Source organism: Dermacentor silvarum, chromosome 9 (genome assembly GCF_013339745.2).
Source record: "Dermacentor silvarum isolate Dsil-2018 chromosome 9, BIME_Dsil_1.4, whole genome shotgun sequence".
In the NCBI taxonomy this organism is placed as follows: Eukaryota; Metazoa; Arthropoda; class Arachnida; order Ixodida; family Ixodidae; genus Dermacentor; species Dermacentor silvarum.
In genome coordinates this window covers 75,930,414-75,944,893 of record NC_051162.1, presented here as the reverse complement: position 1 = coordinate 75,944,893, position 14,480 = coordinate 75,930,414, and the positions used below count along the sequence as shown (strand labels likewise).

The 14,480-nt window shown below is 45.4% G+C and overlaps 1 protein-coding gene across 1 annotated transcript in view; it reads right to left on the bottom strand.

The window, feature by feature from the left end:
* Window positions 1-311: 311 nt before the first annotated feature.
* Window positions 312-14,480, bottom strand: part of LOC119464796 (luciferin 4-monooxygenase-like) — an 89,569-nt gene continuing 75,400 nt past the window's right edge. The window contains exons 8-11 of the mRNA XM_037725723.2: window positions 10,123-10,395; window positions 8,054-8,198; window positions 5,486-5,746; window positions 312-536 (exon numbers count right to left, since the gene is read on the bottom strand). Of these exons, the coding sequence (XP_037581651.2) occupies window positions 403-536; window positions 5,486-5,746; window positions 8,054-8,198; window positions 10,123-10,395 (813 nt within the window). The 3' untranslated portion in view covers window positions 312-402. The remainder of the gene's footprint in view (window positions 537-5,485; window positions 5,747-8,053; window positions 8,199-10,122; window positions 10,396-14,480) is intronic.

Sequence of the window (14,480 nt, the reverse complement as noted above, 5' to 3'; positions counted from 1 at the left end):
TGACGCACTATTCAATAACGCACTTGCGCAAGGCGGAGACACTACAAGAATGGGGATGTATGCTTCACTTCCACACACGTGCGGGCGCGCTTAACGTACGTCATTTGTGTTGGCGGTGTTTCTGTAACGTGCACCACAGCCCCTCGCATTCATTTCCGAGTCTGCATGTGCAGGTCTCTGTCTAATTTTCGTGCTATTATATATATGCAAAATAGCAATCACTGATAAAAGCAATAAAATCTTGTAACAGAATACAAATCCACGTCAAGGTGAACATAGCGAGGAGATGTACAACTCATTTGGTACTCAGCATAATCGTTTAATCAGCAAAAACGAGGGATTCGTGGTTTTCAATGGCGGCCCTTTAAGACTTTCGATCGATACATTGTGTTCAGTTCTTCTTCAATTCTTCGCATCGTGTGTAGATGGTTTCAAGAGCCGCAACTTCTTTACGTTTGTTTTACAGTTCACTGTTCTGGGCAACTCGTCTAGAAACACGACTCCACCGTGTAGGTGTTTGTAGAACATTGTCTGGCCTGCAAGAAATTGCCAGAATAAATCAAATGCGTTCGGTTTGTCTGCTCATGAATAAAACACGCACTAACAACGCACTAACGTTACCACTACACAATAGCGCTATGTTATATTGCTACACAAGTACAGAATAATGACTGCTCGAGAAAGTACAAACGTCATAAGAAAGAGCAGAAAATATTGAGCATAAGAATATAGCATAGCGAATAGACAACAGTGAAACCAAAAACCTCCCCCCCCCCTCTCCTAAGAATAAACAGGACAAAAGCAAAAACATTTTCGTGCAGCTGCCGAAGAGCTTAAGGAATGCAGAGAAATTTGAACCAATATAGACTTGTAAGAAATGCCGGAATCGTTTTCCTGTACAACATGTATACACTTGCCCACAAAATATAGTGGGACACACAAGCCAGGGACCGCGCACTACAGCTGCCACTACGGCGCATCGAAGCAAACATGCGAATTTGCAGTAGCCGCGTTTACATGAATGCGACAGCAGCGCATCGCATTTCAAAGCGCACTTGGGAAGGGCGATGCGACGCCGTTTACATGAAGCTCAGTAGCCTTGTTTAAATGAATGCGGCAGAAACGTGTCGTATTATTTTTCGAGCGTACCGCACTTCATGTAAACGCTGCAATTCGCTAGGAACGTGTATCGCATGCAATGCGACAAACGAGGTGGTTTGAGATTAAAGATGCACATTTCAAAATAGCATGTAAACAGAATGGTATCCAATTTGAAATTATGGGCAGGTGGTTACTGCGGGACTGCCGTTGTGCGGCTGCGGTACTGCAGGACTGGAGAGTAGCCGAAACAAAAATGGCGTATGCAAGTGCCAGTTGCGCGGGAGTTGCTCGCGGAGAAAGGTCTTGTCGTGTTTCTTTCACCCGCGAGGGAACGACAGAATGTGAATATATGTCCACGCTGACAAATACAAAAGGACATGAAAGCGATAACGGACCCTCATCCTAAAGCTTGACAGACGCCGTGCACTTTATTTACCATTTACCCGCGCTTTGCCCCCGCCAACGGAAGTTGGCTTCTATTTTCCAAATTTGACACTGCATGGTGCTAGTGTCGCAGGCTGCTAGATGCGCATACATGTAAACCGCGGCACGTTCGCAAAATGCGATGTGCTAAGTTAATTCGATACGCTTCTCTCGCATTCATGTAAACAAGGCTCGAAACTCTGGCGTGAAAGTAGCGCCACACGCTTGAGTCGACTTGATAGCAATTTAGCGTGGAAGCTTGGACGTGTTGGTGGTTCAATGAAAAAAAAATAACACAGTACAAAACAGACAGAGACACGAAATGATCGAAATGATCGTCTCAAGGAGCACCGTAACAACGTGTACAACACGGTAAAAGGCCATCCGGGTATTTGTTTCCGTGATCAGGGGTGTAAGCCCTAATTTGAACAAAAAAAGCGAAGCGCTGGCTAACCATAGCTCACAGCTGATACGTGAAATCATTCAGGCAGAGTTAATCAGGTAGTTTGATGTCTTGTGCGTCAGGTCTTCTTCCATTGCACTTTCATCTCGGGAAATGGCATTTATTAACAAGTTCTGAATGACACACATTCCGTGTAGATTGTGAGCATGTGGTTATCGTTACCAGCATTGGAAATGAGGCTCCATGTTTGGCTGAATATTCACATTTTGCTCAAGGTACTGCCATATATATTTATTCCGTCATGTTTTCATGAATAAACTGTTGAAAGTCAGTGCTGTGTGCGTGTTGCTCGTACGTGTCCCTGTCTATTTTGGGCTGTATTCTTTTTTCCACTGTATCCATGCGATGCGCCCTCCTGTGGCACCTTAGCGCCGTTTACATGAAATGCGCTGCGCTGGAAACCCAATGCGATGCGCTGCCGTCGTATTCATGCAAACGCGGCTACGCATGGCTGTAGGTGTGGTTTCAAGTCGTTTGCTACAACGTTTGTGCGTGCCGACTGAAATAATCATTAGAGTTAATAACACTGTGTACTTTCCTGCAGGTTATGAAACCGCCGTCATTTCACGTGATATACACCAAAACCAGCGCATATGCCTTTGTTAAATATTAGAGGAAGAGGACGACGACGGCGACTAGCGTGCTCAGCGCGATCGGCTCGCTCGTGATCTAGCGCTTCTGAACTGATTCAAACGGCCACTGTGGACGCGTTGTTACCGTCCTTCGGGCAATAAACTTCCCATTCCCGCCCTTCTACTGCGAAGACGCCTGTGTTTTACACCCTTCTTATAGACTGCCCGCATCACGGCTCACCATAAGGATGACATGCATCATTTTTAATGGCTTGAAACCGTACAAACCAATCACGTGAATAAAAAGAAACACGGAAGAAAACATTGGCACCCCGGCCGATAATAGTCATGCAAAAGTGCGCTTTATGAGTATTAAATTTTTTTTCAGAACCGTGGCGTTACTGATAACTCGTAAAGCACAAAAACGTGTTCTTTCTTCTTTTTTTTTTGAAGGGATACCTACCTTATTTTAAGTGTCGGTCTGTATATGCAATATTATGGTGGTTAATATTGTCACTGGAGTGTTGCTTTCAAATGCCACTGTCCAGTGTGATATTATTCGTATTAATCTTTAAGAACGTCTTTGTAATGTCCTGACGTTATTATGCTGGTATTTTATAACTTTATGTTGTATATCCCCGCTAGGCAAAAGCCCTAAAATAGCCAGCGCCGTATTTTTACTCGTTATATCATTGCAATAAAAGAAAAAGAAAGCCTAGTCTGCTGCGACGGTTATAGGCTACGAAAGCATCGTTGGCTGTTCCGCAAGAACGCGTGGTCGTGACGGGCTCAAACAACGCAGCTGACGACAAGAAGTCGTGCCCATAGGCGTCACTCTGCCTGTTCATATTTGTTTAAATGCGCTTCTGCGCTAGCCGCACTAGCGCTCCCGAGAGCGTGGGAACGTATTATATTGTCACGTAGTAGTGACGGGGAAGAAAACAGTCGTAAAGCTGCGTACGACGAAACTGATTCTTTTTAGGGCGAAACTGTGCCCACAAAAGCAAGCTACACTCGAAGCACAACGATAGCCGCGAACACAGTCGGCGATCGTCGAAATCTGATCAGCGGCGAAACGCGTCGGCTTTTATACAAGAGTAATCGAAGGATACAGAGTAATCCCTGGTGCCCGCGTGTCTCCCAGAAAGTATTAGACAATTCCCGTCGCTCATACAATCAGATTACGTAACCGTCGCTGACAACAGACAACGGATAGAAGCATCGATAACGTTCGAGAAACTTGCGATACATGCAAGCGCATCCTGCGCCTACCGATAACGTTTAACATTTGTTAGCCGGTGAAAAGCGGTCACCGGTGAAAGATAAACAAGTAAACGTGTGGGGAGAGTTGAGACCCTATGTGACTCCCGCCATTGCACAAATTGTACGCGCGCACAATATATATTGGTGGTGAACCGTAGTTCTGGAGAAATGGAATAGCTTCTCCCTCGTATGCGAGAGGTGCTGGGTTCGACTCCCGGTGCCGCCGAACAGTCAACGTTTTGTTTATAATGACCAGATATATGAACTAAAGCCTGGAGCGCTCGGATGGTTCTATGGGTTCTCATCTCGTAAAGTGGCGCTTAAAGATAAAGGCTTGCGTTGGGGCTAGATGGAAAATCATACTTGTATTTATAAAGCAGCGCTGCAAAGTTAAACATGTACACATGGACGAAAATTCGTTCCTGTGTAATGTTTAACTTCGCAGCGCTGCCCCATAACGATTTCCCGAAGGTCTCTGAGTGACCCTTCTCCCACCACAGCTCTGGTGAAATAGTAGAACATCAGGTTCTGCTGTAGGAGGCGGAAGAGTAGTGCTGCCGGATATCTAACAGCAAAATATGCACACGATCGCCCCCGGCCCGGTACATGGCTACTGCATGATTTTCAGACGTTTCGAAAGACATCCACCTGATGGCACGTTGGCGACATGATGCCTTTGAGAGAGTTGTGTGTTTGGTTTGTCTTGATTATTGCACAGTTGTGTGTGCAAGCCTTTCCCGAGCAACACACCCCGCAAAATACGGTGGCTGCTAGTACCCGTCTTATAAACCGGTGGGTGCCCAGCGGTGGGGATCGAACCACGCAACTCCCACAGCTTAGCTGGGCATCCTGCCCACTGTGCCAGGACTGTGGCCACGACACTGAACCCGTACCTCCCACCCCCTGAATTGACGGTGTTAGTATGCAACTTGCCCTCCCTCCCTCAGCCCGCAGTCCACGGTCAAGTGCGTGCTCCTCCCGTAAAAAAATTCTGGATACGTTATTGCGTTCTGCTATGACATGATTGGTGCGTTACCTTATTGTTCCACGGTAATGCGAGATGTGCTACTGCTATTGACTTTCCTTTTCACCATAATTTTTGTTTCATCAGCGTGCAAGAACTATAGCGAAGTGTAATGATGAGCATTCACTAACTACCAGCCAATTCATCCTTGCAGCGACGTAAGGACAAACGCATATAATATATGTGGCACATGAGAAACAATTATTTTAGCCCTATGATAGAAATAATGGTTTCGCAGAAATATGTAATGTTGTAAGGTGATGGCAATAGACTTTGAATTGCGGGGCTACAAAACTCCAACTTCCCCTCTGTTTTGTGCCAGACAACAAAACAGCAGATTTTTCCGCAGTTTCCCTATCTGAATAATGGAACCTGATTTTTACCCCCGGAATTTCAAAAACAAATATACGACAAGAGAACGAAGGACACAATTTACAATGTTCTGCTGCCTGCCTTACACTTTAAGCGCTGTCAATTGCTGTAGTTTAGTATTGCGCAAAACTTGCTTGACTAATCAAGTCATCTTCTGTCTCACAGTATTGACAGTTCCTATGAAAGGGTTTTATTAAGTTCATCTCAGCACCTGTGTCGTTAATATGGCACAATCGTTTTATGTTCAAGAAATTACGTCAAACTTACTCGCCACAAGATCCACCAGTTCATCTTCCGTGACAAGTGGATCACCAAGCGCGCTTTTCCTGCTCACAACAAACGCTGTAGGTGCTTCGCAAACTTTTTCGTCCGGGATGCCTACGACGCACGCTTCAAGAACTGCTGGATGCCTGAGAATAATAGCTTCCAGTTCTCGTGGAGCCACCTTAAAGTCTTGGCATTTGATAATGTTCTTGAGCCGATCAATCACGAAAAATCGTCCGTCTTGGCTGTAGTATCCAACGTCACCTGAAGAGAATGAATCGCACAGGCCTAGTTACGAAACTGGCGTTTTGACAAGCTAGATTAAATATTTGTTAAGATTTGGCGAGTAAAAACTTGCAAAAGTTCATTGTAGTAGAGGCTGCGAATTTTTTTTTGTCAATGAGAGATGACAATTGAGATTGTGAGCCACCCGAGCTAAATTCGCCAGCGCCACAAATTCAAAACTTGATTGCTTTAGATTAAGGTGTGCGTCGAAAATCGAGACAGGTGCAATATCTACAAAAGTCTATGAGGAGAGCCATCGTTTTACCAGAATAAACCAAGCATTTAAACATTTTTTTTCGTATCAGGCAGGGAGGCGTTCACGACTACCTATGTATGGAATAGCATTTGAATCTCTGAAATAATAAGAACGGCTGACAAGCACCATAGCAGCCTGTAAGTTAGGCAGTCTCTCAGCTTTATTTATGTTCAGAGGGTTCGGCTGCACCTACCACTGATGGATGGTTGCTCCGCTTGAAGCCATTCGTACTCGTGTTGTGAATGAATGAACGACGACAAAAGGAACAAAAAATCGCTCTTTGTATTCAGCGTCGGAAAGAGCTCTGACTGGCTCTAAGTACAGTGATTAGACGTCTCTGGGCTCGTAGTGTGATCGAAGACTGCCCTTGCGCGCATGCATAATTAAATAACGCGTGCTAGGCACGTTACAGCATTATATACGGGGCAGTTAACGTGGCAAAATAAGAGCTCAAATTACCATAACGACGTCAGAATTATCTGTAAATGGCTACCATGACAGCTATTAAGACGTCTCGGAGCTGCTTCTGTGACCGGAGATGGCGTGTGCACGCGTGTATATTAAAGGAACGCATGCTGTGTCGGGTGACAGTAGCCACTTTGCACACTTGACAGATTTCCCCGCATAACATGGCTATACTGGAAGCAGAATTAACTGAACAGGCCATTATGCGTGTTATATAAGACCTTTCCTCATGCGCTCTGATCAATGCACGTCTCGATCTGAAATTAACTCAGAGCTACACTTCGTAGACGCAAAAGTATCGTAATCTGGAGGAAGCTTTAATTATGTCAGGGGTTCCATCTAAATATATGAGAAAGGATAAATAATTTTTTGTCTGCAACCCAGCTGCACGAAACTTGATGATGTTTATTGCATTTAAAACAAAATGTCAAATCTAGTCACATTCAAACGGAGTCAATTAACCTATTCAGTTTAATAATTATTATTTATTTTAAAGAAAGGTTGAAAATCGCAAATATTCAGAAAACAATACTATGAAGTTTACAGCAAATTGTTTCACAATTCTGTGAATACCGCTTAGTAGTTGGTAAATCTATAGTGGACAAAAGTAATGTAAGATACATGGCTCTCAAATACACCACTAATATGTGAGCAGAACCCTCGCAATATCCTTTTATACATTGTAGCAAATTGACGTAAGATATAACATAATATTCACTATTTCTTCAATGTGAATCTGCTATCCGATGCAGTTTACAGAACTGCAATATCTGTTCTTGGTGAAGAGTTACGAATTTGTATACATTGTGGTTATATATATTTTTAAACATGCCAATTTGTGGAACTTTTTGTCAAAAATATTCAGGCCCGAAATCAAAATTCTGCATCCAACTGTTCCTAGAATATACATTGCTCACTCAGATATACTAAATTCAAACACAATTGTCCCAAGGTTTATCACAGTATACCATTTCTGCATTTTACATGTATTTTAATCGGCAGCATTGGAGTCGGGTCCGAGTTGAAAATTCCTCATAATTGCGACTTAAGCTAGCTACCTTGCGCATAATTGCAATTACGAAATGGCTGTTATATTTGACGCCTTTTCTTTCGTTGCCAATTTCCCCCGATTTGCCCTGACAAATCGGGAGAATTAGTAGATATTCGGTAATATTCCTTCCAGCAAAAGACTCGTTATAAGAGCCTGTGTACCTAAAACGAATATAAACAGCATCGATGCATCACCGTCGTTGCCAGCTGAGTGCGATGCTCGCGCGGTATTGTTTATAATTATTGCAAAAGCATTGACTAGTTCGTTGTTAGTATTCAGGAACGAACAACGCTTAGGACAGTGACGAAGAAAAATGCTCATAAAAACGCGTCAACGCAACGTGTCGTCTTTTATGTGCTTTATATGTTCGCTTCAGCAGTTTATGAGTACTCTTGCTATACTGTAATGTTATCGCTCGCGCTACCAAGCAGTCTGCAAAGAGTTGGATAGAGAGATAGCGCTCTGATCGCCGGACTGTTTAGAGCAGTAAACAATCTCAACAATGTCCACTCACCGGTGTGTAGCCAACCATGCTGATCCACTACGCACTCAAGCTGGTCGTCTTGGTTCAAGTAACCAGGTGTGACACTGGGTGTTTTTACCCAAATCTCACCTTGTTCCCCAGGTCCCAGCGCTACACTTGTGCTAGGGTCAGCGACCTAGGCGTCGAACAAGAGCAATTCGTCACAGTTCTTAGGCCATGTTGTTCGAAAACTACGACCGAAAAGAGAGGCGTTTTTCCAAACTGCCCAATGTCGAAAAATTTCACTAAGAAACGTGGCACTGGAGAAGCTAAAATATGAATAACAATGATACAAATGTTTAAGATACTTCACATTTTCTCTAGAGACATTGTCCTAAACAAATAAAAAATATTATACAGAGTTACAAATATATAAACATCATGTGTAATGTAGGGGCGGAACATGCCCTCTGGCAAAAGCGTGGACCCTTAACTTTGCTCAAATGGGTTACATCACAGCAATCCGCACCAATTGTCATGGACCCAAGAAATGACATGATGGCGTTAAATTGAGAAAAACTCTCATCATACCTAAGCGCTCCTATTTTTAATGACAAGGAAGTGTCATCGTGACGGCCTACTCGAAGCAAGGACGCTAATAACTTTCGTGTTTTCTTTCGGCAGCAGTTTGCATGATACCTACTGTGAGCTTGAATGAGTTTTACATTATGCGATACGTTCAAACGAAGAGTTTACTATAATTCAAAGCGTTATATATCCATTACGTGAAGATCCGTCGACTTTACTGAAAGATGATACTAAAAATGGCCGAGGCAGGAAAGAGTAATTCAAATGTGAGAAAATGGTCGGATTGCCGTCAAGTTTTACAGGGGGGGGGGGGGGGGAGTTTCTGCAACCGAAGTAAATAATTATCTTGGAGAAACAAATTTGCATTTTTCCGTCTGGGTGGGATTCGAATCCGGTCCTCCAGGGTGCGAGATGACCACGCGTGCCTGACGCCACGGCGGAAACACGCTTATGGTGGACTAAAGGTGTGCCTGGTGCTTGCGTCACAGCACACGTGTCGTCGCTGCCATCTGGATTAATAAAAGTGTGGCCTATTTCACCAAACGGACTGTTACATTTTCGCATTGCCACACGCAAGTAGTTTTAAGTGTCCTTGCCGAATTTCTTTACCTCAGCCTGGATACTTGCCGACATGACAAAACGTACAGTCGCTCAAGGTGGTGCATTCAGTTCAGCAGCTGTAGCTCGTGCAGAAACCACCAAATAATTGCAAATATAGTTTCGGCGGTCGCAATGGGGAGCTGTCAAAATGACTGCCCCATTTATCCATCCTGCATTAATTCCGTTCCATTGCTTCCCGCAGCCTTCTAAACACGCAGGAAATTGGAAATCGGCACAGAAACCTAATGCCACCTGAACGCAACACCGCAAAGCTGGATCCGGTAGCTTCGGCTGTCAAGGAGAGCGCTCCAAGGTGCATCAGCCAATCGCTGACCTAGTACAGTCTGGGGTGACCCGCGGGAAGTTCTGCTGCTTAATGTTATGCGCAGTCTTATTTAGGATGTTGATGTTCATCGACAATTTTATCATGCTTTTAAAATTCGTTTTTATTGTTTGCGGCCGCGTTCAGTGTGTATTAGGATCTAAAACTACGTACTTCCTGCGAGAGGCTTACGCTTGGGCCAAATGCAACCTTTTAAGACGCACGGTAAATATGAACCTGAATATAAATTCGTGGGAATACGAAGAGTTTGCCAGATAATAAATACGACAATAACTTTGCTGAGGCGAACCTCGTTGATGTGACACGAGCTGCTCACATTGAAAGGCAAGCATAAATATTTGCCGTTGGCCATCAACATATAATTTTCAGCATTAGTACACCTACAAAAATACTTTATGCAGTGTATTACAATGTATCTCTCAGCAAAAGCGAGGAAAATAATTCGAAATCAAATGTATGTGTCGTGTGCCACGTCCGCCGCGATTCTTGCGTCTAATCTCATCTTTCGCGTTTGTTTGGCATGGCTGTTATGCTGTGGAAGTGCGTTAAAGCCGTAAGAGCCTGTGAAGCTGTCACGGTGATTACGTACCATTATCTGGACGTTGGGTGATGGAAAGCCCACGCTTTCGTATTTGGTTTCACCCGGTGGTGGAACGCAGTATGACGACAGTCCCTCCGAACAACCGAGGAAGTTCTTGAAGTCTGTTAGGTTTAGATGGCTGAGAAACCGCTCACCAACGTTTCGTGGGATGGGCGCTCCCGTGCAGAGCACCTTTCTCACCGACATCAGTCGACGCCCCATGGCGTCCAGGTCGCGGGATATCCGCGATAGCGCCGTCGGAAAACAGCAAATAACTTGGACCTGTTAGGAGACGATTCAGATTATCAAGTGCAATCGAGAATCTTTCTTGCTCATGAAGAACCTTTCTCAATCGCTCATCTATCTGTCAAAAAACCACAACCGCCATATACAATAAAACTTTACAAATGTATTGAGGCCTCTTCTAACAAATTAAGCCAGTTCCACGGTTGTGGGAGAGAAAGAGAGAGAGAGAAATAGAAGAGAGGGAAGGCAAGGAGGTTAACAAGACGCACGTCCGGTTTGCTACCCTGCACTGGGGAAAGGGGGTATAGGGGTGAAAAGAGAGAGAAAGGAAATAGAGAGAGCACAGTTTCGCGCACATTTGAAACTTCGCACGAAGTCTACAGACGGTCGCCAAGACCTCTCGACTTGAGGCAGTGCAACAAGGCTTTTATGGCTTTCTGTGCCATCTACGCATACGGCCATTGTCCAAGGATCTTCATTTCCAAAAATGGTCGAGAGCCCAGCTGGTTCAGTGCTGTCCGGAGAGCTTCACGCTCGACGTCGAACTGGGTACAGAGACATAAGACATGTTGAATTGTTTCTCTGGTTCCACAAGAGTCGCAAATGGGCGTATCCCTCATTCCAATGCGGAACGAGTAGGCCTTTGTAACTGCCACCACGAGCCAGAGGCGGCACAATACTGTCGCCTCAGAGCGGGAAATGTTTGATGGCAAGGATGGGTAATGTGGAGATGGCACTTCGGGTTAAGAGAAGACCAATATTTGTGTGTCATAGCTTTAGCCACGATATGAAGTTTTTCTGCAGCATCGGTCCTAGACAAGGGGATTGGGACTGGTTGGCCTTCCAGATGAGCAGACCGGGCGGCTTCGTCGGCGAGGTCATTACCAGCAATGCAGGTATGTCCCGGTAGCCACTGAAATATAATTTCATGTCCTTTAGCGATAGCTTGATGGTGATCTGCTCTTACCTCATATTGACACGTATACATGTTTATCTTTCATCGGTGGCCGCTTTCCACCGGCTAACAAATGTTAAACGTTCTCGCTCGGTGCAGGACGCGCCTGTATCGGAAGTTTCTAGAACGTTATCGATGCTTCTTTCCGTTGCCTGTTTTCACCGACGCTTATGCTATCTGATTGTATGACCGACGCGAATTGTCTAGAACTTTCTGGAAGACCCGCGGGCATCAGGGATTAATCTGGAACCTTCGATGACTCAGGTATAAAAGCCGACGCGTCTCGCCGCTGATCAGATTTTCGACGATCGCCGACTGTGTTCGCCGCTATCGTTGTGTTTTGAGTGTAGCTTGCTTTCTGGGCATATAGGTTCGCCCAATAAACAACCAGTTTCGTCATACACAGTTTTACGACTGTTTACTTCAGCGTCACTAGTACGTGCCATCATACCACCTGCTCATGAGCCCTGTGATAAATGGCAAAATTCAGATTCTGAAGTGCTGCCTTAGAATCACAAAATATGACCCATTTCTCAGGTGTCTCTTGCAGGAGGTTTGTACAGCAGCACGTAGGCAGCAAGCTCTGCTGCCGTTGTTGTTGTGTCGTGTGACAGTTTGAACTTCAGTGTGGTTTTCGTAGCCGGAATGACAACGGCACCTGAAGAACTGGTGGATGAGACGGAACAATCGGTAAAGATGTGTATTTGGTCCCAGTAGGTCTCATTCATTTATAGCAGCGTCATCTGTTGCAGAGCTATTCTTTGGTGATTGGCCTTCTTCTTTACGCCCGGAATACTTAGGCGCACCTGAGGCTGTTACAGGCACCACAAGGGGAATGAAGGCCTTGCTGCTGGGGTGTATCCTGATGGAAGGCAATCTCGATTGGTGACGATAACTTTAAAAAACGTGGAACGAGGTCTCTGCGAAGGCAAAAACGCCAAGTGATGATCGGGGACGCGGAAAATATGACGGATATGTGCCCTGAGACAATCCACTGCAACGTATGTTTGGATCGGGTTATCTTCTGCGAGGACGATTGTTGAAGGTGTTGACGCGCCGTGAGGAAGTCCTAAGCAAGTGCGCAGTGCTCGGCCCTGTAAGCTCTCCAATGAGCGAACATTTGAATTGCACGTATTGGACAACACTGGAAGGCTGTAACGTAGGTATCCTAGAAATAGAGCTGTGTACAACTGAAGCAGGGAGCGTACAGATGTGCGGCATGTTTTCCCGCACATGAATCCCAGTACCTGGGCAATCGACGACAGTTTTATCTTCAGGAACGTGCAATGAGGGCTCCAGGAAAGGTTGTGGTCGATTATTACACCTAAAAATCGATGAGTCTTTCCATAGGCAATAGTCTGTTCATTAATAGAAACTGGGTATGGCGTCATAAGATTTCGAGTGAATGCAACCAATGCACATTTCTCGGTTGATACAGTCAAGTGTTGTGCTTCAAGATATGCTGATGTCAAGGTTGCTGCCCGTTGCAAACACGCGCACCTGAAGCCGAATACCTGCAGAAGTCCTAAGGCAGATGTCATCTGCATATATCGAGAGGCAGATTGTCTTTGGTAAAACGTCAGCTAGTCCAATGAGTGTCACATTGAACAACGTTGGACTCAATACTCCTCCCTGAGTCACGCCGCAGTACGTGTAATGTTCAGCTGTGGGGCCGTATTCTGTTTGCACAAAAAACGACCGGCGAGTTATGTAGTCGGATAACCAACGAAGCATGCGGCCGCCGATTCCAATAGTCTCCAGGGAGGCGACGGTGGCATCATGTGCAACGGTGTCATACACGCCTTTCACGTCGAGAAAGAGCACAACTGATATGCGCTTACGGCTTTTCTCCTGCTGCACAAACGTCGTGAGGTCAATGACGATGTCCATTGAAGAACGACCCCTACGAAAGCCTGCCATGGAAGCGGGGTAGATATTGTAACGCTTGAGATACCATTCTAGACGTGCAAGGGCCATCCTTTCCATAACCTTGCCGATGCAGCTGGCAAGAGCAATATGGCAATATGCCGTCAAGTCCAACGGAGATTTTCCCGGCTTTAGTAATCGTACCAGCCGACTTAACTTCCATTGCCGAGGAACTGTACCTCTATGCAATGAGTTGTTAGAGGTGTTCAGAAGCGCTCTTGTTGCCTCTTGTCCAAGGTGTCCCAGGGCAGAATAGGTGACGCTGTCAGGGCCTGGAGAGGATGATCGTTTAGATACTGCCAGGGCAGCTTGTGAAATCTGATGAAACACCGGAGCTCTGCAAGCGTGGGTGTATACAGCAGTGAGTATGACGCTCGCCTCCGGACCGTTCTTCTTTATGGGGTTTTACGTGCCAAAGTTGGAATACGCTAGCGCAAGACAGGGGTAATTGGAGATCGCAGGGAGAGGCCTTCGTCTTGCAGTGGCCATAAATATAGGCTGATGATGACGATGATGATGATGACGCGCCGAAACCAGTACTCATTATGAGGCACGCTGTAGTGGAAGGCTCCGGAATAATTTTGACCACCTGGCTTTCTTCCACGTGCAATACAATGGCGTTCTTGCATTTCGCCTCCATCAAAATGCGGTCGCCCCGGCCGTGATTCGATCCCGCGATTTCGCCTTTGGACCGTGTTTTCCCAGGTTGAAATCCCGCCTCGTCAGAAAAGTTTATATTGTTTTTTTTTCTTTCTCCCTCTTTCTTTCTCTCTTTCTTTATTTTCTTCTTTTCTTTTCTCCCTTTCTCTCTCTTTCTCTCTTTCCGTTTTATTCTCTCTCTGCTTCTTTCTCTCTTTCATTTCTTTCTCTCGCCCATAGCAAGTTGCGTTGCAATCATCGGTACAATGCAACCATATTGTTCCCATAGATGCATGTTCTGCAAGCGTGGGTGTATAGCGCAGTGGTTATGACGCTCACCTTCGGACCGTGGGTACCCGGGCTCGAATGCCGACTCACTAAGGAAGTTCATTTTGTTTTATTTATTTTTCTTGCTCTCTGTCTTTCTCTCTCTGCACCTCCTCTCCTCTGATCAACTTTCTGCATGGTTCAACCTGAGCCTTAAGCAGCTCCGCTGTTAAAACCTGTTTGCTCCCATTGTTAAATAATATAGGAAGAGGACAACGCGACTAGCGCGTTTAGCGCAAGCGGCGCGCTGGTGTTCGTGCGCTTAGACTGATTC